At 39.2% G+C, this 25,208-nt stretch overlaps 6 protein-coding genes and 1 pseudogene across 11 annotated transcripts; 6 read left to right on the forward strand and 1 right to left on the reverse strand.

Moving 5' to 3' along the window:
- Positions 1 to 6,021, forward strand: part of LOC117624191 — a 7,700-nt pseudogene extending 1,679 nt beyond the window's left edge.
- Positions 434 to 4,769, forward strand: LOC117626591 (allantoinase-like). Its single transcript, XM_034358339.1, has 14 exons — positions 434 to 573; positions 1,470 to 1,563; positions 1,697 to 1,817; positions 1,917 to 1,990; positions 2,072 to 2,185; positions 2,275 to 2,360; positions 2,687 to 2,746; positions 3,002 to 3,150; positions 3,276 to 3,402; positions 3,598 to 3,753; positions 3,845 to 3,955; positions 4,036 to 4,146; positions 4,238 to 4,333; positions 4,495 to 4,769. The coding sequence occupies exons 1-14, from the start codon at positions 487 to 489 to the stop codon at positions 4,621 to 4,623; spliced, it is 1,515 nt and encodes a 504-aa protein (XP_034214230.1). The 5' UTR covers positions 434 to 486; the 3' UTR covers positions 4,624 to 4,769.
- A 306-nt stretch (positions 6,022 to 6,327) lies between the features above and the next one.
- Positions 6,328 to 11,768, forward strand: LOC117624826 (endonuclease MutS2). Of its 5 annotated transcripts, none has more exons than XR_004585373.1 (9): positions 6,328 to 6,922; positions 7,089 to 8,052; positions 8,137 to 8,661; positions 8,792 to 9,253; positions 9,388 to 9,629; positions 10,055 to 10,452; positions 10,677 to 10,917; positions 11,120 to 11,240; positions 11,380 to 11,768. XR_004585373.1 is itself a non-coding variant. In XM_034356294.1 (7 exons), the coding sequence occupies exons 1-6, from the start codon at positions 6,369 to 6,371 to the stop codon at positions 10,074 to 10,076; spliced, it is 2,769 nt and encodes a 922-aa protein (XP_034212185.1). In that variant the 5' UTR covers positions 6,328 to 6,368; the 3' UTR covers positions 10,077 to 10,124; positions 10,238 to 10,353. The 5 variants fall into 5 exon arrangements, 3 of the variants coding, with proteins under 3 accessions (XP_034212185.1, XP_034212186.1, XP_034212184.1); XR_004585374.1 differs by having other exon boundaries at positions 10,058 to 10,452; XM_034356294.1 differs by lacking the exons at positions 10,677 to 10,917; positions 11,120 to 11,240; positions 11,380 to 11,768 and having other exon boundaries at positions 10,055 to 10,124; positions 10,238 to 10,353.
- LOC117624192 (stem-specific protein TSJT1-like) lies at positions 10,250 to 10,941 on the forward strand. The gene is made up of 2 exons (XM_034355333.1): positions 10,250 to 10,452; positions 10,677 to 10,941. Exons 1-2 carry the CDS (start codon positions 10,250 to 10,252, stop codon positions 10,939 to 10,941), a joined length of 468 nt encoding a protein of 155 aa, XP_034211224.1.
- Positions 11,769 to 13,468: 1,700 nt separating the features above from the next.
- Positions 13,469 to 18,462, forward strand: LOC117626400 (putative nuclear RNA export factor SDE5). Of its 2 annotated transcripts, XM_034358075.1 has the most exons (11): positions 13,470 to 14,719; positions 15,382 to 15,407; positions 15,740 to 15,817; positions 16,209 to 16,273; positions 16,458 to 16,717; positions 16,959 to 17,041; positions 17,168 to 17,224; positions 17,555 to 17,622; positions 17,747 to 17,853; positions 17,936 to 18,009; positions 18,090 to 18,462. In XM_034358075.1, the coding sequence occupies exons 1-11, from the start codon at positions 14,167 to 14,169 to the stop codon at positions 18,204 to 18,206; spliced, it is 1,488 nt and encodes a 495-aa protein (XP_034213966.1). In that variant the 5' UTR covers positions 13,470 to 14,166; the 3' UTR covers positions 18,207 to 18,462. The 2 variants fall into 2 exon arrangements, with proteins under 2 accessions (XP_034213967.1, XP_034213966.1); XM_034358076.1 differs by lacking the exon at positions 17,168 to 17,224 and having other exon boundaries at positions 13,469 to 14,719.
- A 1,085-nt stretch (positions 18,463 to 19,547) lies between these two features.
- Positions 19,548 to 22,905, forward strand: LOC117624029 (monothiol glutaredoxin-S17-like). The gene is made up of 4 exons (XM_034355143.1): positions 19,548 to 19,560; positions 20,382 to 20,617; positions 20,723 to 20,797; positions 21,386 to 22,905. The coding sequence occupies exons 2-4, from the start codon at positions 20,447 to 20,449 to the stop codon at positions 22,616 to 22,618; spliced, it is 1,479 nt and encodes a 492-aa protein (XP_034211034.1). The 5' UTR covers positions 19,548 to 19,560; positions 20,382 to 20,446; the 3' UTR covers positions 22,619 to 22,905.
- An 83-nt stretch (positions 22,906 to 22,988) lies between these two features.
- LOC117624028 (pentatricopeptide repeat-containing protein At4g21705, mitochondrial) lies at positions 22,989 to 24,979 on the reverse strand. The gene is made up of 2 exons (XM_034355142.1): positions 24,538 to 24,979; positions 22,989 to 24,340 (listed from the first exon to the last, which is right to left on the reverse strand). Exons 1-2 carry the CDS (start codon positions 24,778 to 24,780, stop codon positions 23,102 to 23,104), a joined length of 1,482 nt encoding a protein of 493 aa, XP_034211033.1. The 5' UTR covers positions 24,781 to 24,979; the 3' UTR covers positions 22,989 to 23,101.
- Between the last annotated feature and the right edge of the window lie 229 nt (positions 24,980 to 25,208).

Genomic DNA, 25,208 nt, shown 5'->3' on the forward strand with positions numbered 1-25,208 from the left:
TATGTGTATTAAATATTGAAAATATATATGTACATATACAATACAAATATTATACACTTGCTTTTTAAAAATATATTTTTATCGAATCCTTAAGATGTGTACAAAATATAAATATATTATTAAAAAATACATACGTATATATCTAATACAATATTAAGCCTATATATTATATATATTTTTCACGCCAGATACGAGTACGACTAGTCGGTCGCCCTGGCCACTAGCGAAAAGGAATCAAGAATCTTCCCAAGATTCATAAGTTACAGGAATCGATAACTTCACGGGCACATGGACAGCGCAAGTGCCGTTTGTCATCTTCCAACTCCCCACGTGTCCAAATCCCACTGGTCCATACATGGACCCCGTTTCCCGCACGTCACCAAGATAAGTTGCCCCGTGGATGGCTCGACCAAAACCTGGAGAGAGAGGAAGAGAGCGCCTGCGTGTCAGTCTGTGTTACTTGTTAGCAAGTCAGCAGCAGAAGAAATGGAGGCGATACAATGGAAGCTATTGCCACTGCTAACACTTCTCGCTTCTTTTCTACTATTTTTCTATTTCCAAAATCCCTCAAAGGTCTGATCTTTTATGTTTATGAAGCTTAATTGAATTTTATTCTCTCAATTTTCTTGTGTTTATTTTGTTGGGTTAGTTCCTTGTTTTTATACTTGTTCATAGATGCTTTCTCGAAAATGGAGTGCAAAGAAAGCAAAATGATCTTTGAGCTCTATATGGTTGTTGTGTTATTGATTCTGATGACATGAAAATCTCAAATAATTTGGTTTTTTCTTTAATATGGAAATTTTTTTTTCTGAATTCGGATTTGAATTTGTCTTTTTGGCCCATTTTCTCGTCAACCAAACAGCTTTTTGTGAAGAAAATCATTGCAATGTACTGTTTTGATTCTCAAGGGTGTTCATTTGCCTGCCTAATTTCTGTTTCTTTGTATAGTTTACCTTCTCTTTTAATAGTATCACTCTGTTAGTGGACAACAGGGCAAGTGGATTTGAGATATTAACTAATTGATCAATGGATGATGAGTTCATAATGTGTGTGAAATCATGGATGAGAGAGAAGTTATGCGGTCCTACACTACATTATAACCAATTTGATGTTCCATTAAGAAATTTTAATGGGATTACTTTATCCACGACGAAATGAATATACACTAAATTTTAATGGGATTACTTCAGTCTTTGAATTCTATGATCCATGAACTTTTGCTAAAAGCATATTCTGATTTTGAATGATACTGAAAGTTGTACCAAAAAAATATTGCCACTTTGCATGAACATATTTCTGCGTATATACCAATGTATTTTGTATATGCATGGTGAAGAACCCATCAAAAAAGAAGTTGTAGTTTTGTTGGTCTGTTCATGAATTCTACTGAGTATTTCACTTCCTCAGTTTTGGCTCTGCATTGCAATTTGAGTGTCATAATGGAGTTTATTTTACTTTTTATTTTACAGCAATATCAGAAAAACTGCAGCCTGCTTCCTTACCAACATTACTGGATAACCAGCAAGCGCATCTTGACACCTCACGGGATCATTTCTGGAGCAGGCATGTCTAAACAATAGTCTTGAATTGGATGATTTTCCGTCGTAGATTTTAGAAACCACATTATGGCACTATATTATGGTTTTGGAACCAAATGGTTGATTTAGTTTCATTTATGAAATGTGTAAATGAGCAGTTGAGGTAAAGGAGGGGAAGATTGTCTCCATTGTTAAAGAAGAGGAAAAGAATGGGAAAACCAAGTTGGAGAATGTAATTGATTATGGAGAGGCTGTGGTAATGCCTGGCTTGGTTGATGTGTAAGACACCACAATTAATTTTCTCACTGTGGTCTTTTTTCTGTATGGTCACAAAGGTTTTCATTGGAATTTAAATGCCTTGGTTTCTATTAATTGCAGGCATGCACATCTTGATGATCCTGGAAGAGCTGAATGGGAAGGATTTCCATCAGGGACCCAGGCTGCTGCTGCTGGTGTGCTTATACCTCTGCTTCATTCTTATGTTTTTTTGTAGCTTTTCAATCGCTTATAGATTAATATTTGCTCTGTTGAAGGTGGGATAACTACATTGGTTGACATGCCTCTAAATAGTGATCCATCCACTGTCTCCAGAGAGACTTTGCAGCTCAAGATTAAGGCCGCGGAGAGCAGAATTTACGTTGATGTCGGTATGCTCTTAGAACTATATACATGTTTGGGGATACCATCATACTAAAACATTTGAGAATTACTGGTTTTTAAATGCATATTGTAACAGGTTTCTGGGGAGGTCTTGTTCCTGAAAACGCATTCAACGCATCTGCTCTTGAGGATTTGTTAAATGCTGGTGTTCTTGGTTTGAAGGTAAACACTTTAATAGAATAGTGAACACATGCTAGTCTATGTATTAGGTAAGCTAGGAATTTGTAGTTCATAATAGGATAGTGATATCTGTTTCATTACATTTATTGAGGCACAATTAAAGTTATTCCCAACTAATGCAGATCTCTTGTGTCTTGAGGTGTACAGACATATTTTAGAGCGTGTGGTTATTGGTTCATGTTGATCGAATGTGGACCAGTTTTCTATTTTCTTGCTTTCTGAAACAGTACTGTTCCTCAACTTTTGCAGGAATATTAAGATGTTATACGATCCTAATCTGATGAGTTTCTCTGTATCTGTTTTTGTAGTCGTTCATGTGTCCATCAGGGATCAATGACTTTCCTATGACAAATGCCAGTCATATTAAGGTTTGTTTCATGAGATTCAGTCTTCCCACTATCTGATTTAGCTTGCAAAATAAATTAAAAGCATAGAATCAATGACTTAATTGCATTGCTGCTTATCCAACTCTACCCGTACTAATCTAATCAGCACCATTAATTATTCATTCGTGATGGCTGAAGACTTGCATGATCAGTTGGCTTCTTGAGATGCAATGTTTTTTGCACAATTTTGATGTCTTTTCAAACATCTGCATATTTTTTCAATTATTTGTTCCTTAGGAGGGACTGTCTGTGCTGGCAAAATATAGGCGGCCTTTACTTGTACATGCAGAGAAACAACTAGATCTTGAAAGCGACTTGGGAGTTGAAGGTGGTAGTAACGATGCTCGTTCTTATTCGACGTATCTCAAGACCAGGCCAGCTTCATGGTAAGATATTTTTCGCGCCAATGTTTTGACTTTTGAATGCTGAATCTATATTGCAAAAAATTTCCCTATACTTGCTGTAAGGAAATAACCCTGAATGTAATTTTTCGTCTCTGTTTCCAAACCAGGGAAGAGGCAGCTATTAGGGATCTCTTGACCTTGACAAAGGACACAAGGATTGGTGCCCCAGCGGAAGGAGCTCATCTTCATATTGTTCACTTGTCTGACTCAAGCAATTCGTTAGATCTTATTAAGGTAGTCTATTATAAGTATGTATGTGGTTGTTGTGGATCTTGTGACTCCTATAGTACAAATGGCCATTCACTTGTAACTTTCTACTGATTCAGCTCTATCTGCACCCACAATTTTACCAGAGTGCTACTTTCAACTGAAAGCAAATTATTAGTGTTCATGAATAAACAATGCAACTGGGTGTCTACATTATTGCAGGATGCAAAAAGTGGTGGTGACAGTGTAACTGTGGAGACATGCCCCCACTACTTAGCATTCTCAGCAGAAGAGATTCGGGATGGAGATACTCGTTTTAAGTGTTCTCCACCCATCCGTGATGCAGCCAACAAGGAAAAACTGTGGGAGGCTTTGTTGGTATATAATCATTCTATGTTTTCCTGTGTATATGATAGGATAGCTATTCACCATCAAATTGGTTCTATTTGGTTTCAATGTTTTGTTTCAGGCAGGACATGTTGACATGATAAGCTCTGATCATTCACCAACTCTGCCGGAACTTAAGCTTCTTGATGATGGAGACTTCTTGAGGGCTTGGGGTGGCATATCATCTTTGCAGGTTGGCATATTTTTCCTTGCAAATGTTATGGTCTGTGATTGGCTTCAGAAACTAACTGGCATTCTCAGGGGCATTTGCAGTTTGTTCTTCCTGTGACATGGTCATATGGCCAGAAATATGGAGTGACTTTGGAACAGTTAGCTTTATGGTGGAGCGAAAGGCCCGCCAGGCTTGCCGGACAAGAATTGAAGGTGATATCATCATCAAGTTTTTATATGTTTTAGTGATTTTCATACAGAAATGAATCTCATTGTGCTGATGAATTGAATTCTAAATTTGCAGGGGGCAATTGCAATTGGGTACCATGCAGATATGGTAGTGTGGGATCCAGATGTGGAGTTTGACCTTGATGATGACCCTGTTTACCTCAAGCATTCGGTATGCCTTCCTTATGTATCCTCTGTTTTTGAGTGTAACTTTGCTTGTTTCTTGATAACATTCTTAAGACCCTGTATGGCATCCTGTTCTATATTAAACTTGTTTTCTGTTCTGTGTTATGACACAACAAGGTTTTGACTGTGTTACCTTTCTGTGTACAGGGGATTTCAGCCTACATGGGAACAAAGTTATCTGGAAAAGTTTCAGCTACTTTTGTAAGAGGAAACCTTGTCTTCAAAGAGGGGAAGCATGCTCCGGCAGCATGCGGCGTTCCGATTCTGGCAAAATAATTACGCTCGTGATTTACAAGCCAATCTCCTTGTATATGTACTTGTGGGATATCATTCATGTATGGCTCTGCATCTCTTGGCTTTTGATGAGCCTGGTGCTTCCCAAATCTGTAATATAACAATTTCCAACTAATTTCCTTCCCTTTTTTTTCTTTTTTTTTTAATCTTTTGGGGTAAATCAAAGGATATATATTATGAATAAATATAAGCAACTGATAATAATAAAACAAAAGAATTACAGAAAGAAAAATTGTGGTCCTAGAACTAACAAATTCCTTGGTGCCCAAGTAACAACTCCTATATAAAAGAGGGCATATCACGCACCGGTCCAAAACCTTCCCCTGCAAACCCTCCCTCAATTCTCAAACCAAAATCACAATTTCAATGGCTCCTTCAAGTCATCTTGGTCCTCGAGAGCTCAGCCTCCCTCAATAATAATCCCTATAGTTCTGACGATAGAGGCGAGAGGACATCCGCGGCGATGGGGGGCGAGTGGCTGAGCTTCAGTGGAAGCGAATGGTAGACGACATGTTAAAGCCAGGCAAGATGAGGAATTGCCTGGCTGTTTCTGACGTCTCGGGAAGCATGGAAGGAACCCCCATGAAAGGTTTCCGTGGCATTGGGGATTTTCGTGTCTGAATTGAGTGAAGATCCATGGAAAGGAAAGGTGATCACTTTCAGTCAGTGGTCTCAGCTGCATTTGATTCAAGGCGATGATCTCAATCCAAGTGTGAGTTTGTGAATAGGATGGAGGCTGGTTGCAACACTGATTTCCAAAAGGTGTTTGATTTGATTCTGAAAGTGCCCGAGAAGGGGAATTTGAAGCCGGAGGACATGATAAAGAGGGTGTTTGTGTTCAGCGACAAGGAGTTTGATGAGGCTTCGTCGTCTAGCAGATGGGAGACTGATTACGCTGTGATACAGAAGGAGTTTGAGAATCAAGGGTATGGTAATGCAGTGCCGCAGATTGTGTTTTGGAATCTGAGGCACTCCAAGGCGACGCCGGTGACCGGGACACAATCCGGAGTGGCTCTGTTGAGTGGCTTCTCTAAGAATTTGATCAAGCTCTTCTTGGATAATGACGGGGAAGTTCAACCGGACCTTGCCATGGAAGCTGCCATATCCGGCCAAGAGTATCAGAAGCTGGTTGTGTTGGATTGAATTGATTGATCATCTCTGCTTAAGTGGTGGTTTTTGTTTAGTTTAGCCGCTACAAGTTAATTTTCCATTTCTCAATTTGTAACAAGCTGTGAAAGCAAAAGGTGAAATATATGCAGACGAGGGCAGGGGTTTGGGGGCTCCTTGAGTAAGATATTAGCGTCGAGTCCTAGTACGCGTGTATTGTGTATAAAATGGAGAGTCCTCAAAAGGTGAAATATTAATCGTGCTTTTTCGTCCCTTTCATCCGTTATTGTTAAAAAAAAAAAAACAAAACAGATATTCTCGAAAATTTACTTGTTAAATATTGATTTTTCTAGTGTACTACAATATTGCCTTTGTCATGTCTACTACTAGTAAAACAGAAATGGCTTCAGCCAAATTGGTGCTGATGACAGGCAAAAGGAAAACGACATGTCGTGTCGTTGAGAAAATTAAATTGAGCAAATGACCCAAGCCCAGCAGGCGGCGGGCCAAAGCCCAGATTGCCTCCAGAAATTTTTTGGTTACGAGGCGGGAGATTGATTCCACAGTTGCATCTTCACGGATAAGGTGCTAAAACCCATCACGTCAAAACCAACGACGCCATGTTCAACTCTTCGAATCCGCTCGTTCACTCTCTTACTCCTCCATTGAAACTCAGCAGCAACCTCTTCTTCATCTCCGTCCCCAAACCTTCGAACCTCTGTACCAGAGCCCTCAAAACCGCCACCGCTAACTTCTCGCTTTCCTACTCGCCCGAGTCACTGTCCAACCAACTCAGCCTCGCCCATTCCCTTCAATCCGAAACCCTAGAAATCCTAGAATGGGCCTCGGTCTGCAAGCAGCTCTCGGCGTTGGCGTTCACCGCCATGGGCTTCTCGGCCGCGCAGGAGGCCCACATTCCAGTCGGCCGGTCCAAGGAGGAGAGCCAGAAGCTTCTCGATCAGACGACCGCGGCCGTGGATGCCATCACGATGGCCGGTTCTCCGCCGTCCGATTTCTCGGCCATCGAGAACGTCTCGGGCATCGTGAGCTCCGCGGTTTCAGGCAAATTGCTTAGCATCAACGAGCTCTGCGCTGTGCGTAGGACGCTGAACGCCGCGAAGGGATTGTTCGAAAAATTGAAGGGCTTGGCTTTTAGTGCAGATTGTACAGACAGGTATCGGTGTTATTGAGCTTTTGCTTTATCTATTTACTTATTTCCTTTATGTTTGTTCTATGTTTTCGTTTTAATGAGCATGTGGTTGTGTACTCTACTGTGATAGATAATATTAAGACAAATCAAATTTTTATGATTTATTTTTTGTTAAGTTGTACTGGAACAGGTACTTGCCCCTGCTTGAAATACTTGACGATTGTGATTTCCTAGTGGAGCTGGAGAAAACGATAGGATTATGCATAGATTGCAAGCTTTCAATAATTGTTGACACAGCTAGTGAAGACCTGGAGATCATTAGGTCAGAAAGGAAGAGTAACATGGAAAATCTGGATTCTTTGTTGAAGGAAGTGTCAACCCAGATTTTTAAAGCTGGTGGCATTGACAGTCCTTTGGTGACTAAGCGCAGGGCTAGGATGTGTGTGGGTGTTAGGGCTACTCACAAACATTTGCTTCCGGGTTGCATAGTTTTGGATGTTAGTAGTTCTGGCGCAACATACTTTGTGGAACCCAAAGAAGCTGTGGAGTTGAATAACATGGAAGTGAGGCTTTCAAATGCTGAGAGAGCTGAGGAAATAGGCATTTTGAGCTTCCTCACATCAGAAATTGCAAAATCAGAAACACCGATAATGTATTTGTTAGATAAAGTTCTAGAAGTGGATCTTGCTTTTGCTAGAGCTGCTTATGCTCTACGGATGAATGGGGTATGCCCAATTTTTAGTTCCAAGGATTGCCAGGACTTAGATTCTGGTGGCGCCAGTTTAGCAACATCTGTAGATATAGAAGGACTACAACATCCATTGCTGCTTGAGCCATCTCTTAAAAATTTATCTGACGTTCTTGCATCCAGTTCTAGAAATCATCTTTCCTCTGATGACGTTAATGGTTTAAAAATGATTACTGGAAGTTTATCTGGTCGTGCATCTGATTTTCCAGTGCCAATAGACATCAAAATTGGATGTGGCACCAGAGTGGTTGTAATCTCAGGACCTAATACTGGAGGAAAAACAGCTTCCATGAAGGCTTTGGGCATGGCATCTCTCATGTCAAAGGCTGGCATGTATCTGCCTGCTAAGAACCACCCAAAGCTTCCGTGGTTTGATCTTGTTCTAGCCGATATTGGAGATCACCAGGTAGTAGTTTACCTTAATTATGGCAGAAAATCCTAGGTTCTTTAAGTTTTTCATTTTAGTCTGACTATTGTTTTTCAATTGAAGTCTCTTGAGCAAAATCTCTCAACGTTTAGTGGGCACATATCACGGATCTGTAATATTTTGGAAGTGGCCTCAAAAGAATCACTTGTCCTCATTGATGAAATTGGCAGTGGAACCGATCCTTCAGAAGGTGTTGCTCTTTCTGCCAGCATCTTGCTATATCTCAAAGGCCGTGTTAACTTAGCTGTTGTGACTACTCATTATGCGGATTTAAGTCGCCTGAAAGAAAAGGATAATCGGTTTGAAAATGCAGCCATGGAATTTTGTCTAGAAACCTTACAACCTACTTATCGGATCCTATGGGGAAGTACTGGTGATTCAAATGCATTGAGTATTGCTAAATTGATTGGTTTTAATCAACGCATAATTGAGCGTGCACAAAAATTGGTGGAGAGGTTAATGCCTGAAAACCAACAAGAGCGAAAAGGTTTGCTATATCGGTCATTAATAGAGGAAAGAGGCAGACTAGAAGCTCAGGCAAAAATGGCTGCATCACTTCATTCAGATATCATGGATCTTTATCGTGAGGTATTGTTTGAGTAGCTCTAGTCTGGAACAGATTTGCATTTTTCTCTCATGCTACCTTTATTTTTTTCATTATCTTGTTTTATGTGGCTCTTTACGTCTTTATTTTTTTTTTTCTTTTATTAAATTGAAGATCCAAGATGAGGCAGAAGATCTTGATAAGCGCAAGAGAGCTCTTATGGCAAAGGAAACCCTACAGGTTCAGAAAGAAGTGAAGACTGCAAAATCTCAAATGGAATCTGTGCTGAACGAGTTTGATAACCAACTCAAAACTGCTGGTGCTGATCAGTTGAATTTGCTGATTAGGAAATCAGAAGCTGCAATTGCATCTGTTATTAAGGCTCATTGTCCTGATGATGATTTGTTGGTTAGCGAGACATCTACCGCTTCATACACGCCCCAACCTGGGGAGCAAGTCCATTTGAAGAGACTGGGAGATAAGTTAGCTACTGTTGTTGAAACACCTGGAGATGATGGGACAGTCCTTGTACAATACGGTAAAATAAAGGTTCGCTTGAAGAAGAATGACATCAGAGCTGTTCCTAGTATTGAGAAGAATCCAATGACAAATTCTGCCCCACGTTTGAAGCAGCAGGTATGTAATGAGTAATTATTTATTCTTAGTACCATCAAACATCCTGTTTGGGGGTTTTGACCGGTTTCCATGGCTTGTAGATGTTTGGAATCAAATCCAAAGATAGAGGCTGATCATTTTGATTGATATTGTAGGCTTCGCAGAGTCGTACTGGGGAAACCGAAAGCGGGGAGGTCGCCTATGGTCCAGTATTACAAACGTCAAAGAACACCGTGGATCTCCGTGGCATGAGGGTGGAGGAAGCTTCTGACCTCCTGGACATGGTCATCTCTGCTAGACAATCTCAATCAGTTCTCTTTGTCATACATGGGATGGGCACAGGGGTTGTTAAAGAGCGAGCACTTGAGATTTTGAAAAACCATCCACGAGTAGCCAAGTATGAACAAGAAAGTACAATGAATTATGGTTGTACAGTTGCTTATATCAAGTAAAATTACACTACCCATCATCCAGACATAGTCACTCATTCTTTTCGATCTTCATGTAAATTCTTTTCTTGGCACTGACCAGTTTTAGTGTTATGCTGGGTCAAAGTACACTCACAATTTTGTAAAATTGTACCCAGCAATCTATTTGATAGGATTTTGTACATTAAGCTACTATTTTCCCCCTCTTTAATTCCATTATTACAACATAAAGCTTTAGTTTTTTCTTTTCCTCTCTCCTCTGTCTTGACAAAATCATTTTCTATTTATCGGAATTTGAAATTTGACTATGAAAGATTGTAACGGACACCTTAAGAGCTAGACAACTTTTTTTGGGCAATAATATATGACTTGCTATAACGCTTGCCTTTTGCAGCAGACTCCACGTCTTGCCCTGATGTAATCCTTGGAGCTGCCACATGCACAGTGCCTCCCAACACTCTCTTGTAAGCTAGCCAGACTTATTTTCTCCAGATAAGCATGTGGACAAAAGCATAGAAACCAAGATTGTATATGTACAAGCTGCTCCATTCTGAGAAATAGCTGTATGTTGTTGAAGGTTTGCTGGAAAATGTTGGCGGTTTTTGAGAAAGCAATTGGAAAACCACCTGAGGAGCTGAGGCTTCCTTCGAATGTGTTGGAGAAGGCAAAGACCAGAGAGGAAATTTTGGAGACTTTCCAATCTTCATGTCCTGAGAGCACGGTGTACTGTCTTTCAAATGGGAATTTCATGGCCTTGTCCCATGCCGACGAAAGTATTCAATCACACCCAAGGTATTGATTGATATTTGATCTTCATCGTCTTTTAGTTCCATGCCTCATTGTTTTCTTGCTGATATTCTAAGCCAATATTCTTCTCATCTCAGTTCTCACAAAAGATTATTACAGGATATTTGATTATACTAGTTGAGCTTTTCTTGCGCCAAAGCCTGCAAGCAAAAGTGAAGCTCTTGTTTTTCTATACAGTGCTCTCAGTTGTCTATTTCTGTATTTGGCAGGTCCATAGTTGTCATAGACGATGTCTTCTGCATTTTTATAGGGATTTTGGAGAACACTTGTGACCTTAGAAGGCACTACGGCCTTCCAAGACAAGCAACAGAAGCCATGGTTGTGGTTGAAGCTTATAAAGTTCTAAGAGATCGAGCACCCTACCCGCCAGATCAAGTCATCAAAGATCTGCAAGGAAAATTCGCATTTATTCTCTTTGATGCTAGATTTGGTACCCTTTTTGCAGCGAGGGTGGGTTATGCATTTCTGAAATGAACTTACAATTGAAATATATATGATTAAACTTGTCTTTGACTTTGTTCAAGACAAATTTTATTTTTGAATGTAGTCTGTCTCATTCAACACTAGCTTGGAGATCTTTACTTTTCTTGGTTGGTCAAAAACATTGCATCTCCCACAATGCTAGAGCTAATACAGCTGCTATTCCTGTTAGGATCGAGATGGAAGTGTGGAGCTTCAGTGGGCCATGGCAGGTGATGGATCCCTAGTCTACTCTCATGATCTCGACATCATCAGAGAGGCTTGTGGAAAATCTTTTGCACCTTTTCCTCCAGGTTAGTCCAAATTGGTGCTCTTCCATTACCCTTTAATTTCTTTTTCGTCGTCAATGCCTTATGATGATAGAATTCTGACCCAATTTGCAGTAACTAACGCAAGTTCAATATTAAGAAGTGTTTTAAAATGGTCTAACAGGCTGCATATTTACAAGTGGAAGTGGGCTGACGAGCTTTGTTCATCCCTTACACAAGGTAAGGGCAATCACACACGAAGATGATGATGGCCATATTTGTGGAGTTACTTTTCAGGTGGATCTGTTCACCCGACTCCCCAGCATCCCGCGCACCGGCAGTGCAGGAAATTGGGCTGATCAAGCACCTGTGGTCAAGGAAGGAGAAGGAAATTGGTCTGATCAAGCAACTGTGGTCAAGGAAGGAGAATAAGGACCCTAAAATTAGCCCTGCAGCCTGCCAGTGAGAACAATGAATTGTATATGTAACTGGTGAGTTGTAAACTAGAGTGTGTAATAAAAACAGAACAAGTCCTGAGAGGCCTATCAGAAATGCATGCTTATTATATCATCATAAGTTTGGGGTATTTTATTGGTACACAATAATGCTTAAACTAGATATGTTAGCTTATACAGTAGATCCTAGTCAGCCTAGTCTGATTCTGGGGCCATGGCATCCATACTGCGACCTCGATGCCCTTCACCCTCAGCATTGCTGCTGGTTTCATCTGTGGGCATCTTCCATTGTTCATGTGTAATCTCATTGACATGGTTGCCATTTTCTCCATGGCTGTTTCTTCCCTCCATGGGCTCATGGTCTACTTTGAGGTGGTTATTGTGGACATTGGTATCATCCATGGACTGGTCGTCATGTTGAAAGTACAAACGAACTCCTTTGCAAGTAGCAGCAGGGCAATGAATTGGTGTGCAATATAGACCAGAACCAATTTGGCCGCCATTAGTACCACCAATTCCATAGCCTGGAGTTCCATAACCTGGGATGACAAAGCCTGGACCACCGCCTCCACCATTGCCACTGCCACCACCACCACCTTGGCTGCCGCAATTACCACCGCCTTCACCACCACCAATACCACCACCTTGGCCACCTCCAATGCAACCACCTCCCCAGCCGCCAATACCACCACCTACCCCACCTCCAATACCACCACCTTGGCCACCACCAATACCACTACCTAGGCCACCGCCTATACCACCACCTAGTCCACCACCAATACCACCACCTTGGCCACCATCAGTACCACCACCTTGGCCACCGCCAATACCACCACCTAGGCCACTACAAGCACCATGACCTTGGCAACCGCCGTTACCCTCACCTTCCTTACTACCACCACCTAGATTGCCAATCCCACCTTCAATACTACCTCCAATACCAAAACCTGGACCGAAACTAATACTACCTCCAATAATACCTCCACCAAGCCCTCCTCCAATTTGTCCACCTAAGACAAACTTCTCTGGTTCATCAACCATTTCTTTTTCCTTGCCAGTAATAACCCTAAGAGCAGAGGTAACTCCCCAGCTAAGCAATATCAAGTAGGCTATGGAAGCCCATTTTGGTGTTGCCATCTCTAGCTATTTTCTATTGCCTAAGCTTGTTCTGCATGTTAAAGGGCTTTTATGGTAAGGTCTGCATAGTTTGTTTCAGTGAAAATGGCATAAAACTGGCAGTTGGTTGAGCAAAACAGGAAGCAAGCAAATGAATTTCCTGCATTTGGTTATGGAAACCAGGGTATCATGGTGTTTATGTGACTAGAGAATTACGCGTTGTAATTGTAATTGTAGTTGCATCTTCCATCTCTATAAACCAAACCAAATCAAACAATTTGTTGTTTATTAATACTTGATATCAACCCTAAAATGATACAATTTGTTGACATGAGTAATAAAATGATCGGTTAGTGCCAAAACCATTAATTCAACATGTGACTAACTTATTTAACTAGCATTACATGAAGAAAAAAAAATGTTTAGTTCTTAATGTATATTGTTTTCCTTCATTTCTCGATTTGGTATTGTGTATCAACTTAGATATGAAAAATTAATATGCATACCAAATTATTTTAGGTACACTTTGACTCTCGTCATTCATGTATGTATGTGAATCATCATGCATGCTCTCTAGAGTCTAGCATTACATAATTAGTCCCAAATTAAGGTTTCCAAGTAATTTACAGAGTAAAACTACCTTAGAAGGGAATTATGTTTTTATACGAGGGACATTCTATCTTGAGGGCCTGTTCCTTTTTGTTGTTTCAAGGATCCGATGATATAAATTACGGCCACATTACTCTAATCAACTGGTCTAATCCGTCGGGCTATCAACATCACCATCATATATTTTCAATCACCCGGAGGCCCAAAAATTCAGTCTCTTTTTGCAACAACTTCCTTCGGAAGGAACGTGCTGTGGAAGGAAGAAAGCCGAATCAGAGGGGGACTGTGCCAATAAGCAATAGCGAAGGCGCCAAAAGCATGTTGCTTACGATTGTTTCTTTGTTTTTGTTTTTGTTTTTGTTTACTTTATCCTCTTTTTATTTATATATAAATCATAATTATTCTTCCGTCCACTCGCACTCATAACTCATCCATGAGTTAATTCCTCACAGAATCCTCACCATCTGTGTCTCGAAAAAGTCATTCTTTGATTTTCGTATTGAGATTTTTCAAAATCAATAAATTCAATTCATTGCTGCTGTTCAGGTACTCTTTGAAAAGCCAGCGTCTCAGGGTGGCAAAAGCCGCAACCTTTAATCTCCCATTGCACATCACCGAAACGACGACTCAAAGTGAGTTCGAGTGAATTTGTGGCTGGTGTTGAAGTGGGTTTGATTGCATTCCTAATTCAGACCTAGAATTTGTTTGGGAAATCGGCTTTTTGCTCAGTTTCAGTGTCAGTGTCTTTCCCTGAATTCAAAATCTAATTTGTTATTGATTGAATTGTGAGAATGGAGGCCTCTGGTTTGAATGGGGCGTCAAATTTTGATGATGAGAAGGCGTTGAAGGGTTTGCTTGAGGCGTTTGGTGCTGCGTTTTCTCTTGATCAAATAGCTTCTGCTTATTGCAAGGCTGGGAAGAATGCTGGCGATGCTGCTGAAGCTCTGGCTATGTCTACACCTAATGGTGAGGCAAAGCCAAGAGGTGAAGAAGAATCTTCACGATTATCTCTCGATAATAGCTCTAAGAAGCCATATCTATATCAAGCAAATGGGAATTCCAAAGCTTCAAAGCCCAAATATCGTCCTGTTTCAGGGGGCAGTGTTTCAAGCATTATTGGGAAACATTATGGGAAGAAAACAGCATCAGCAAATGGGTCTTGTAATGCAACCAAACCCTTGAAGCTGGACTCTGAGGTGTTGCCAATGTCGGAAACTTGGGTGGAAAAGGCTGAGTCCAATCCTTCAAGGAATGATGGTCTCCATCAGGATATGGAAGATTTTCTATTCACTATGCTTGGAGATGGATTCAAGCTAGAAAGAGAGAGGATTCGAGAAGTTCTTGGTAAAGTGCTCTTTGTGTTCCATTTCAAATATTTGTTATTTGTCTTGTCATTTAATTTATAAGTCTGCATTAACTATCAATATGTATCAGTTTGGCATGATTGTGGAAACTTTCAAGGCTGATTTGAATCTGCTCTAGCATCAAACAGATTTATCAGTTATGCCTAGATGCCTTCAGGCCGCACACTAGAAGGATTGTGCACACTCATGGTTATGGGAGTTATAAGTGCAGAGTGGGAAGTAAGAAACTTGAAGAGCAGAGGAGAAGAGTGAGTCGGTTGAGAAGGAAGATGAGAGTAAAAGTAGGAACATGAACAAAGGGGGGTAGTGTATATTTATGCCAACATTCATAATTCTAGTTAGATATATGGACATTTCATATATGTCCAACAACAAAGCCAGTTTCTTTAATAATAAATTTTGGAAAAAAGAATAAAATTTGCTTCATAAACGAGCTTCCTGCTAATTGCTTGACTAACGGAAAGAAGACTTGATGATTGGATTGAAATTTTTAGTTTTGACTTTTGAGGCACAACAAATTGGGTTTTGAAATTTTTTATTGCAAGCTGTTTTATGGGTGTGGATAGTTTGATTTCCATTTTAAGTTTGATTGATGTTAATGTGTGAAAACTAATTTGTTGCGGTGTTATTTGGAATCTGCAGATAGTTGCGGATATGATATGGAAAAGGTACACTACATTTATCATAGCTTCTCCCTTTCCTCCAATTGATGTCATTTTATCTTTGTCAAAAGTTGGGGTGTTTTCACAGCCTCTAAATAAGAAAAGTTTATCTTTACTTCTGGAAACCTCAAAGGCAGTTTCTTGACAGATTTGTGGCTTTTTTCCCAACATTGTTTTCTTTATCTTTTTACTATACATTGTATGCACAAAATAATTTCCCCATTTTTTCTGATATTATACAATTATTTTCTCATATACTAGACATTGGAAATATACATATTGAGTACTCCAAAGCAATAACTTTTTTTTTTTTTTTTTTTTTTTCAAATACCATTCAGAGCATAGAAAAGCTGATTAATTTGCCAGCATCAACTTCTGACAAAAGGAACGGACTCGTCACTAGATCCAGTGATAAGGTTAGTAACACTTCCAAGCATTTAAGAACATAGCCCCAAACAGGATTTTATGTGTTTTCTGATGCATCAATGATGTACCCTCCAATCGTCTTGGAAAAAGCTATTCAATTATATTTCTATAATGTAAATAAGCTTTTGGGTCTCTTAACTGCATATAAGGAGATAAATATAAAGAGATGTCACACTTATTTAAGTGCATAAATTAACTTCGAGGATGCACTCATGCAGTTTTCTACAGTTCTTGTAATTGATATTTGACAGTAAAGGTGTCTTGTTGTGTGAGAATTTTTGGGGAGGAGGGGACCTTGTTACAGTATACATGTCATTTAAATTTAAACTATAATAAGATCTAGTCTTCCCTATCCACTTATTTGAGGATATTGTTGTCCAGTCTGCAGGTTTGTATCAGAAATCTGAAGTATCTTCTGAGAGAAAGTGCATAAACACCTCTGAAGGGTATGTTTCTTTCATCACTTTTGTTATAGTTCCCAGTGTAATGTATTTATGTTTCTTATTTTGAAGAGGGGAAGGGGAAAGAGGGGGAGTTTAGGAAATATTCTGCTGTTAGGACTTTCTCTGTTGGTGTCTGTTAGCTAATCCCATCAATCAGTCTTACTTGTCTATACTCGTCTTCATGCAGTAATGGAGATAAGGCTTCAAATACAAATGGCGTGGACTTTACAGGACAAAAAAAAGAGGGAAGTGATCTCCAGAAGGAAGTTCTGGCTGCTTTGTTCAGTGCTTCTGAGAGATCTGAGGAGAGACCTGAGGAGCTACCAAGAAGAATAATAAAGGCAGCAAATAGATATGGAGCATATGGACAATTAGTGGTTGAACCTCCAAATGATTTCATTTCAGAGTGCAAATCTGTTGTGTATCAACAGCATCCTAAGGAGGATGGTATGCAACCTTGTCTATATGGGGGAAACTTCATTTCCCTTGTTTTTTTTAGGAGAGCAATGTTGGGATCAGTTTGTATGGTAAATGGTAAACTGCTCTCAGGAATTTGTTCATTTCCCATGAAATCCAGATTTATACTAAAGATAGACCTATAATTTTCATGTGTGGTTGGTTGCTTGTGATTTATCTGTCAATTTCGTGTTTATCTTTGTATTTTCTTTCATAGCGTGCTAAATTGCAGATGCAGATGACGAAGATGACTACCAGGTTCTTCGTAAAGCTGTGAAGGAGTATCGGACTACGATGAAGGAATATTTCCAGGCTGTATGTGGTTTTTTAGGGTTTAGTATTTTATTTGCAATGATTTGATCTATAAAACGCGTAGAGTAGTTTCTCTTAGCAGCCTTAAAATTTCACACATGGAGTAAGGATATCAATTTTCTTTGCCAGGCTGTAGAGGCATTTTCTAAGAAGGATCATGATCGAGCAAACAAACTTCTAGAACAAGTAAGGCTTACTTGCTGTCATGAAGTGATTGGATATGAATTATTTTCTTTTAAAGAAAATGAATTAGCATCTTATGACTATATTGGAAATAGCTTTTTTTTAAACACACTCATCAGTTGGATAAAATGAAATACATGCTTCAAAAATTGAACAAGGGGCAGTTTCACTTCATGCAGATACCAAGCCGGACTTGATCATGTATCTAAGCTAAAAATATAAGATATCAAAATTTCTAGTGTAGAATTCACCTTATTAGTTTTTTTTTATTTTTTATTTTTTATTTTTTTATTTTTTATAAATGAATTTATGAATTCTATTGTAATGTGGCAGGGAAAATTTTTCCAAGAAAAGGCACGCGAAGCGGATGAAGAGTCAAATGAAATGATTCTAAGAACAAGGTTAGCATCCTTTTCATTGAAATTTTGTGGTGTGTGTTTCTACTCTCTATGGGCATTGGTTAATGATGGTGTATAGGATCCCACAATGTTAATGTTTTTTCTTTTATTCTGTGTTCCTCATCAGAAACGTTGAGACACAAGGTGAAATAGTGCTTGACTTGCATGAACGCAGTGCCAAGGAGGCAATACGTCTTTTGAAGTGTCAAATTTCTTCATTTTCTGGAATCTCATGTAAGTAAACGTTCTCATGTTCCTAGTTATTCTTTGAACTTGTTTTCTTGTTAATTGGAATTATTTGTTGTCTTCTCATCAGCAATCAAGTGTCTTAAGGTCATCATTGATACACAAGAGGAAGAGATCTCAAAAGGATCTCGTAGACGAGTATTGGTAAGACTGCTTCATAATTACTTGCTGCATCTGTTTGAACAATGCTTCATACTTGGCTTATCCTTTTTCCATTTACACAGGTTTTGAAGCTACTGCAGGAAGAATCGATTAAGTGGACTGAAGGGGAAAAGGCCGGAACAATACTAATCCAATTAGACAGTATTAATCGGAAACGTTTAACTTTCATTAAAAAGTAAAGAAACCAAGTTGTTTCTCAGAGTGGTGCTCACAGAATTGAGATAATTTAATTTATGAATGAACAATCAAAATTGTTGGTTAGAATACACAATTGAAAGGTTGTGCAAGAGAAAGTAATGTGATTTTGATTTTGAAAGGAATGAAAGCTTTTCCTTTTCTGCCCCTTGTAAGAGTGAACGTCTGTTGTTTTTTGATTTGCAATGTAGTGACTTTTTTGATATTATGATATTACAGCTTTTGTTTGAAATGTTGGTAGATCATCATTTATCTTTTATAAATTTATATTCTTTTTTGGTTTGAGTTTATATTATTGTCATTCGGTTAGTGTTGTTTTATCATAAGGTTTGACATGTTGTATTGTTAGATTGTGAGACCACAAATTATAAAGATACAGATAAATTCACCCAATCAATAGTTTGCCTAGAAATTTTGTTTTTCACAATGTCTATTTTTTACGAGTAATGCTACACTTACCACATTTTTATCCCACATTTCTATACCAAATGATGTGGCATGTTCATATTATATGTCACATCAATTAAATCAATGAAATTTATTTTAATTAAGGTAATTAAAAAAACAAATATTGGAATAAATTATAAAAGAAAAAAAAATATTAAATAATTTTAATTAATGTAGCTGTTCACTTCATCTGCTACATAAGATGATATATAAATGTGGTATATAAATGTGGTAAGAGTAGCATTATTCATTTCTTACCTCTCACTAAATCTCAATCCCAAAAATTTGATGCAATTCAAAATATCAGGCCCACTGTTTTAAGCCCAAACCCAGTTGAAACAACTATCAAGCCCAGAAGACTATAATACCCACATGCCCAACTTTAATTTCACCAATCAATATCATGAGGTAGGACCCGCTAGCTAGATCCCACGATAAATGAATCAATGGCAGAAAGAAATCGACGGCGAGAGATGTTATGCCAATTTACGCAGTTACCGCGCCAATTTGCTTTATTTATTTATTATAATAATTATTTATTTTTAAATTTGATGTGTAAAGTCTTCTTTTGAAGGAAATATTTTTGAAATATAAAAATAAGAAGTAATGAAAGTTTTATATAAAAACTTCAAATCAAATAGCACAATTAAGTACCCACTACGTTATTTTAACTTTTCTAATATTATAATTTACTTTATTATTATTTTTTATTAATTAAGTTATCTTGTTTTACAAGTCTAATTAATAAAGGATATTTCTTAGCATTTTGAAAGTTTCACTAAATTCTTTGGCCAAAAAAAAAAAAAACCTTCCCAAAATGCTCTATGCCTTTACATATAAATTATAATAGTCTTGTCTTTTATTTTTTTTTTTTCTCTCTCTCTCTCTCTCTCTCTCTCTCTTTCGGAAGGCTCGTGGTTTGCGTCACATACGAACTTTAAAGTGTGGTTTTCGTGAATAAGAGGAAGCTTCCAGAGACCATGAAATCAACTCACAGAATTAAGATAATTAATTTATGAATGAATGATCAACAATCAAATTGTTGGTTAGAAATTAGAAATTACTAAATGTGATTTTAATTTTGAAAGAAAAAAAAAGATATTGAGGCATTTGCAATGTAATGACTTTAAAGAAGACAATATTGCATTTTTTGTTTGAAATCAAGATAATTTATCTTTTATATATTTTCAACTGTTTTTCGGTTTGAGCTTTTCATATTATTATTGTCATACAGCTACTGTTCTTTTATGAATATGATATATTGTTAGACTGTGAGACTACATACGAATTAATTCACCTAATAAATGGTTTATATTTTTCATCTAACAGTATTTGGCCAGGAAACATTTGTTTGTCACAATGGGCGCTTGACCTCCCTAATTCTCAATCCCAAATTTTATTAGCCTTGAAGATGCAATTCATAAAAATCAGGCCCACCTGTCTTAGGTCCCCCAATCACCGTTGACGCAACTATCAGGCCCAAAAGACTAAAATACCCATAATCCCAACTTTAATTCACCAATCAATATCGTGGGATTGGAATAGGACCCTCCATGATTCGCAGAAAGAAATCGACGGTGAGAGATGATATGCCCATCTATCGTAGACCCTCCATAATTCGTCAGCTGAAAGAATACGCCCACTCCGTCTTCTAGGTCTTTCTATGGCCATTCTCTGATATAAGCTTCAAAAGGGTCTTTGCCTCTTTTCTTTCTCTCTCTCTCTCTCTCTCTGTGTTCTGGTTTGTGGGTTTCGAATTTACAAGACTCCGTTATCGATGGGTGGCTCTGTGAAAGATGTGCAATCGAAGAAGGAGCTTGATAGCGCGGTTCACAGTGGTGCACCCGTTATTCTGCACTTCTGGGCCTCGTGGTGTGAGGCTTCGAAGCACATGGACGAGGTCTTTGCCCACCTCTCTACTGATTTCCCTCACGCCCATTTCTTAAGGGTACGTATTCTTCTCATCTCTAACTGGGTTTTTTTTCTGGTGTTTTGTGTGTGTGTGTGTTTTGGTATTTTAATTTTAATCTCCAATTGCTGATAAATATTGTAGGTTGAAGCTGAAGAACAGCCTGAGATATCTGAGGCTTATTCGGTTTCTGCTGTGCCCTACTTTGCCTTTGTGAAGGTATGCTTATTGGGTAGTCTATACATGTCTCTTTTTTCATGTGATGCTGGCTGATTTTGAGTAATCATAGTTAGGTTGGATGATGTGAGGATATATTGTTTTCACCTTTTAAATGCAGTAACAAAGTTCTGCAATTAAATAATCAGGTTCTGTGGATGTGAGGTATTTAGTTTGCATCACACTTTCAGTATGTTGCTGCTATTGGCTAGTTATTTTCTGTGGCTGGTGGTTTCAAATTGCATTTTGGGGTTTGCTGTTGTTGCTAAGTATATGATAATAGTGGCAGTATAATTGTTTATAATGGTATTTAAATATTAATAGGCTCAGATTATGATGCCAAACTCAAAATGTGAGAGTGGGTGGTAGATGTTCAATAGGATCATCTGTTTGTTTGAGCGACTGGAGAAGGACTAGGATCTGAGGACAATGGCCTGGACTATGATGTGAACATCAGATATTAAAAGAAGCCTTATGTTATAAACCTGTATCATTCGAATGACTATCCATGGACTATGGTGCGAACATCCTATTGTTCTGTATCTTTTTCTTCTCTTCATCCTTTTCTGTTTGTGCTTTTTCTTTTGTCAGGATGGAAAGGTCGCATATACATTAGAAGGTGCAGATCCATCTAGTTTGGCCAATAAGGTCGCTAGGATTGCTGGGTCCGTTAGGCCTGGAGAACCTGCTGCTCCCGCAAGCCTTGGGATGGCTGCTGGACCTACTATACTTGAAACAGTCCAAGCGTTGGCAAAAGAAAATGGATCTTCCCAGGTGCAGATTCAAGTACAAAATGGCCCTGCTGATGCTTTGAAAAGGCGGCTGCAACAGCTGATTGAGTCTAATCCGGTCATGCTTTTCATGAAAGGAAGCCCTGAGGAGCCCAAATGTGGATTTAGCCAAAAAGTTGTTGACATTTTGAAGGAGGAGAAAGTCAAATTTGGAAGTTTTGATATTCTTTTGGACAATGAAGTCAGAGAGGGGTTAAAGAAGTATTCTAACTGGCCAACATTTCCACAGCTTTATTGCAAAGGGGAGCTTCTTGGTGGGTGTGACATAGCAATTTCGATGCATGAGAGTGGTGAATTAGAGGAAGTTTTCAGAGACCATGGAATTGTTACTACTGATTCTGCTGGGGCAAAAGTAACTGAAGCTGGAAGTGGAAAGGGCGGAATCTCAGCATCTACTGGTTTGAGTGAAACTCTAACCTCCCGACTCGAAAGCCTGATTCATTCAAGCCCTGTTATGCTGTTTATGAAGGGAAAACCAGATGAACCCAAGTGTGGTTTTAGCCGGAAGGTGGTTGATATCCTTGTGCAAGAAAAGGTGGAATTTGAGAGTTTTGATATTCTCTCTGACGAAGAAGTCCGTCAAGGGCTCAAAGTTTATTCAAACTGGTCCAGCTATCCTCAACTATACATTAAAGGTGAACTAATTGGCGGGTCAGATATTGTATTGGAGATGCAAAAGAGTGGGGAACTTAAGAAGGTTTTGGCAGAGAAAGGGATTGTCCCGAAAGATACTCTTGAAGATCGTTTAAGGAAATTGATTACTTCTTCACCAGTGATGGTCTTCATCAAGGGTACACCAGATGCTCCCAGATGTGGTTTTAGTTCCAAAGTCATCAATGCCCTTAGAGAAGAGGGTGTGAGTTTTGGTTCCTTTGATATTTTAAGTGATGAGGATGTGAGGCAGGGGCTTAAAGTCTTCTCGAACTGGCCAACCTTTCCTCAGCTTTATTACAAAGGTGAGCTGATAGGAGGTTGCGATATCGTAATGGAGCTGAAAAACAATGGAGAGCTTAAATCTACCCTGACAGAGTGAAACATAGCCTAGTTTTATCAAATAATCCCAGACAAGAGTTGAATTTGTATTCTGATGTGAAGTGTCTGCTGGCATTATACACATTCCAAAGTTTGCTTTAGATGCCTTCTTGTTATAACCTTTCGAATGTTTTGTTGTGTAATCAATGATTGCAAGCTTGGGATTAGTTATCAATTCTAAGCGGGATCATGAAGTTTGGCAGTTCTTGCTTGGTTTTAGTATCTAATAGTCGTATGTTGCCATTAACCCATAGAGAAATGAAAGTTGCATGTCTCACATTTTCCAATTGGAACTTGGAACTTAGAATGCATCAATTATATTCAGACAGCCATATTGCTGCATAGTTCAATTGTTGTGTGATTGCACCAGCTTGAATGATATGCTTCGATATTACTATTTCTTTTCAACCAATAAAATAATCGAAATACTTTAATCTTATGAGGGTAAAATTGAAAGAACAAGAAAGAAATTGTGTTATCAAAACTAGTTTTCCCTGATGGCAAGGACTTTCTTTGTCTCTATGTCATCATCTTCTACTTTATCAGCTTTCATACGGTCCAAAACACTATCTACTTCTTTACCACCTCTTATATATGCCTTCAACAAGGCATGATACATCTGCTTGTTCACTGGGATTACATTCCTCAGTAACCCAACAAAAGCTTCCGCATCTTCAACACTGCCTTTATCACCAAGCCAACTCAATATGGTCGTGCTCACTCTAAAGTTAGGCTTCCATCCTTTCTCTGCAGACAGACAGAGAGCAGCCTTCATGCACTGAAAAGCTTTTTCCGTCTCGCCCTTATTCACATATCCGGCCGCCACTATTTCCCAACTTTTAGGGGTGGTTGCTTTCCCCTTCTCCATTAAGTCTCCAAGCATTGCTTCTGCTCTCTCATACAATCCCTTTACTGTGTGCCCTATAATAACAGTCTGTGGCACCCGAAAATCATAACAGTTTCCGGACAATTCCCACTCCTTCACTACCTTCTCAGCTTCATCGAGCTCCCCAAGCCTCACCAGAGATAACAACATGCCGATATAATCCCTGTTTATGCATCTCTTACAAGCACTCTTCTCAAGACCCCATAATCTCAAAACTTCATCCTTGTTCCCCATACTGGCATAGAGTGAAATCAAATGATTGTGGCCAAGCCCATCTTTGTTATCCAGCCTCTCTTCCGACTTCTTTAGAGCATTAATTGCCTTATGGGTTTGGCCTTCTTTTATATAGAAATTGGCTACAACAGCATAAGTATTCCAGTCCATGACAATGTGAGGCTGGCTCTTCATCTCTTCCAAAACCTTTTCCATTCCTTCAAGATCAGACCTCACGCCGTACGAATTGATGCAGATTCGATAACTGAAGTTGTCGGGCAGGACATTGTTCTCCTTCATCTCAGTGAGCACACCGGGAACCTTCTCGTGCTCGCCAACATTCGTATACAAACACATGATGTCATTGTAAGTCAGGGGCGAGGAAGCAAATCCCATCTCCTTCATTTTGCGCAAATGAGCGAAGGACTTGTCCGTTTGGAGCTGCCGGACATAGCAATTCAAAAGAGCACCATACGTCTTCAAGTTCTTATCTTCCTCCCTTAAATTGTTGAAATATTCTTCCGCGGAAACATGCCCACGAACCTTGCCAATCAAATCCAGCTGCACAGCATGTTCAACCGGCGAGAAGATGCATATGCCCTTTTGCTTCATCCACTCAGAAATCTGCACCCTATAAAGTATTATTACAAAAGCACAAGAATTTCCAATTAATTGGACATACAAAACACAATCATTTACCTCACTCTCTCTCTCTTTTTCTTTTTTAATAACTAAATTTAAGTTTACTTTCTCTCTCCCACACCACATTTTCTGAGCTACCAAACAGGGGATAATGCAAGGAAAGAGAAAAAAATCGAAACCTGGAGGGCTTGGGAGAAGCGCTTGCGCTTGCGAAGGTCGTGAATGATGCGCTGAAGCTCGGCGACACGGACCTTGTGGCCCTTGTACACCCAGTCGTCGAGTTCTGGAACCACGTTTAAGCTGGGATTTCCAAGCGGACTGATTTTGGTGTAGAGGGTCGGCTTCTTGGTCCTGCTCGTGTAGTAGGACCTGCTCGTCATCGCACTTCGGATTAGGGTTTTGGCGAAGAGCTTCGGGTTCATGAGTTGGGGTTTAGAGTTTGGGGCTGAGAGCTGGGAGAGAAGAAGAATCAGAGAGGAAACCGAAGGACCTTTTCGTAAACAAAGAAAAATGAAGCGAAGAGGGCAAAATGTTTCAAAAATTGGGCTTTGGGTTGGGGCTAGTTAAGCCAGGGCTCGGTGAGGAGTTTTAGACTTGGGCTCAAGGAGCTGTTTTGTGGAGGGATGTGAGAGACGGACAACCAGCCTAATGCATTGTTGATTGATCGGTCTCTCACATCCTACCAAACAGAATTCCACTCAATAAGTTATTTGTTATAAAAAAAAAAAATTATTAGCGATAACATCTTATTACACTAATTTTGGACTCCAACTTATGTGAATAAATAAAGTTCGGAGCAGGTTGAGAATGAAAACAATGTTTTATCAACTGGTACAAAAAATTGGTGTCT

Source organism: Prunus dulcis, chromosome 4, assembly GCF_902201215.1.
Source record: "Prunus dulcis chromosome 4, ALMONDv2, whole genome shotgun sequence".
Classification (NCBI taxonomy): domain Eukaryota; kingdom Viridiplantae; phylum Streptophyta; class Magnoliopsida; order Rosales; family Rosaceae; genus Prunus; species Prunus dulcis.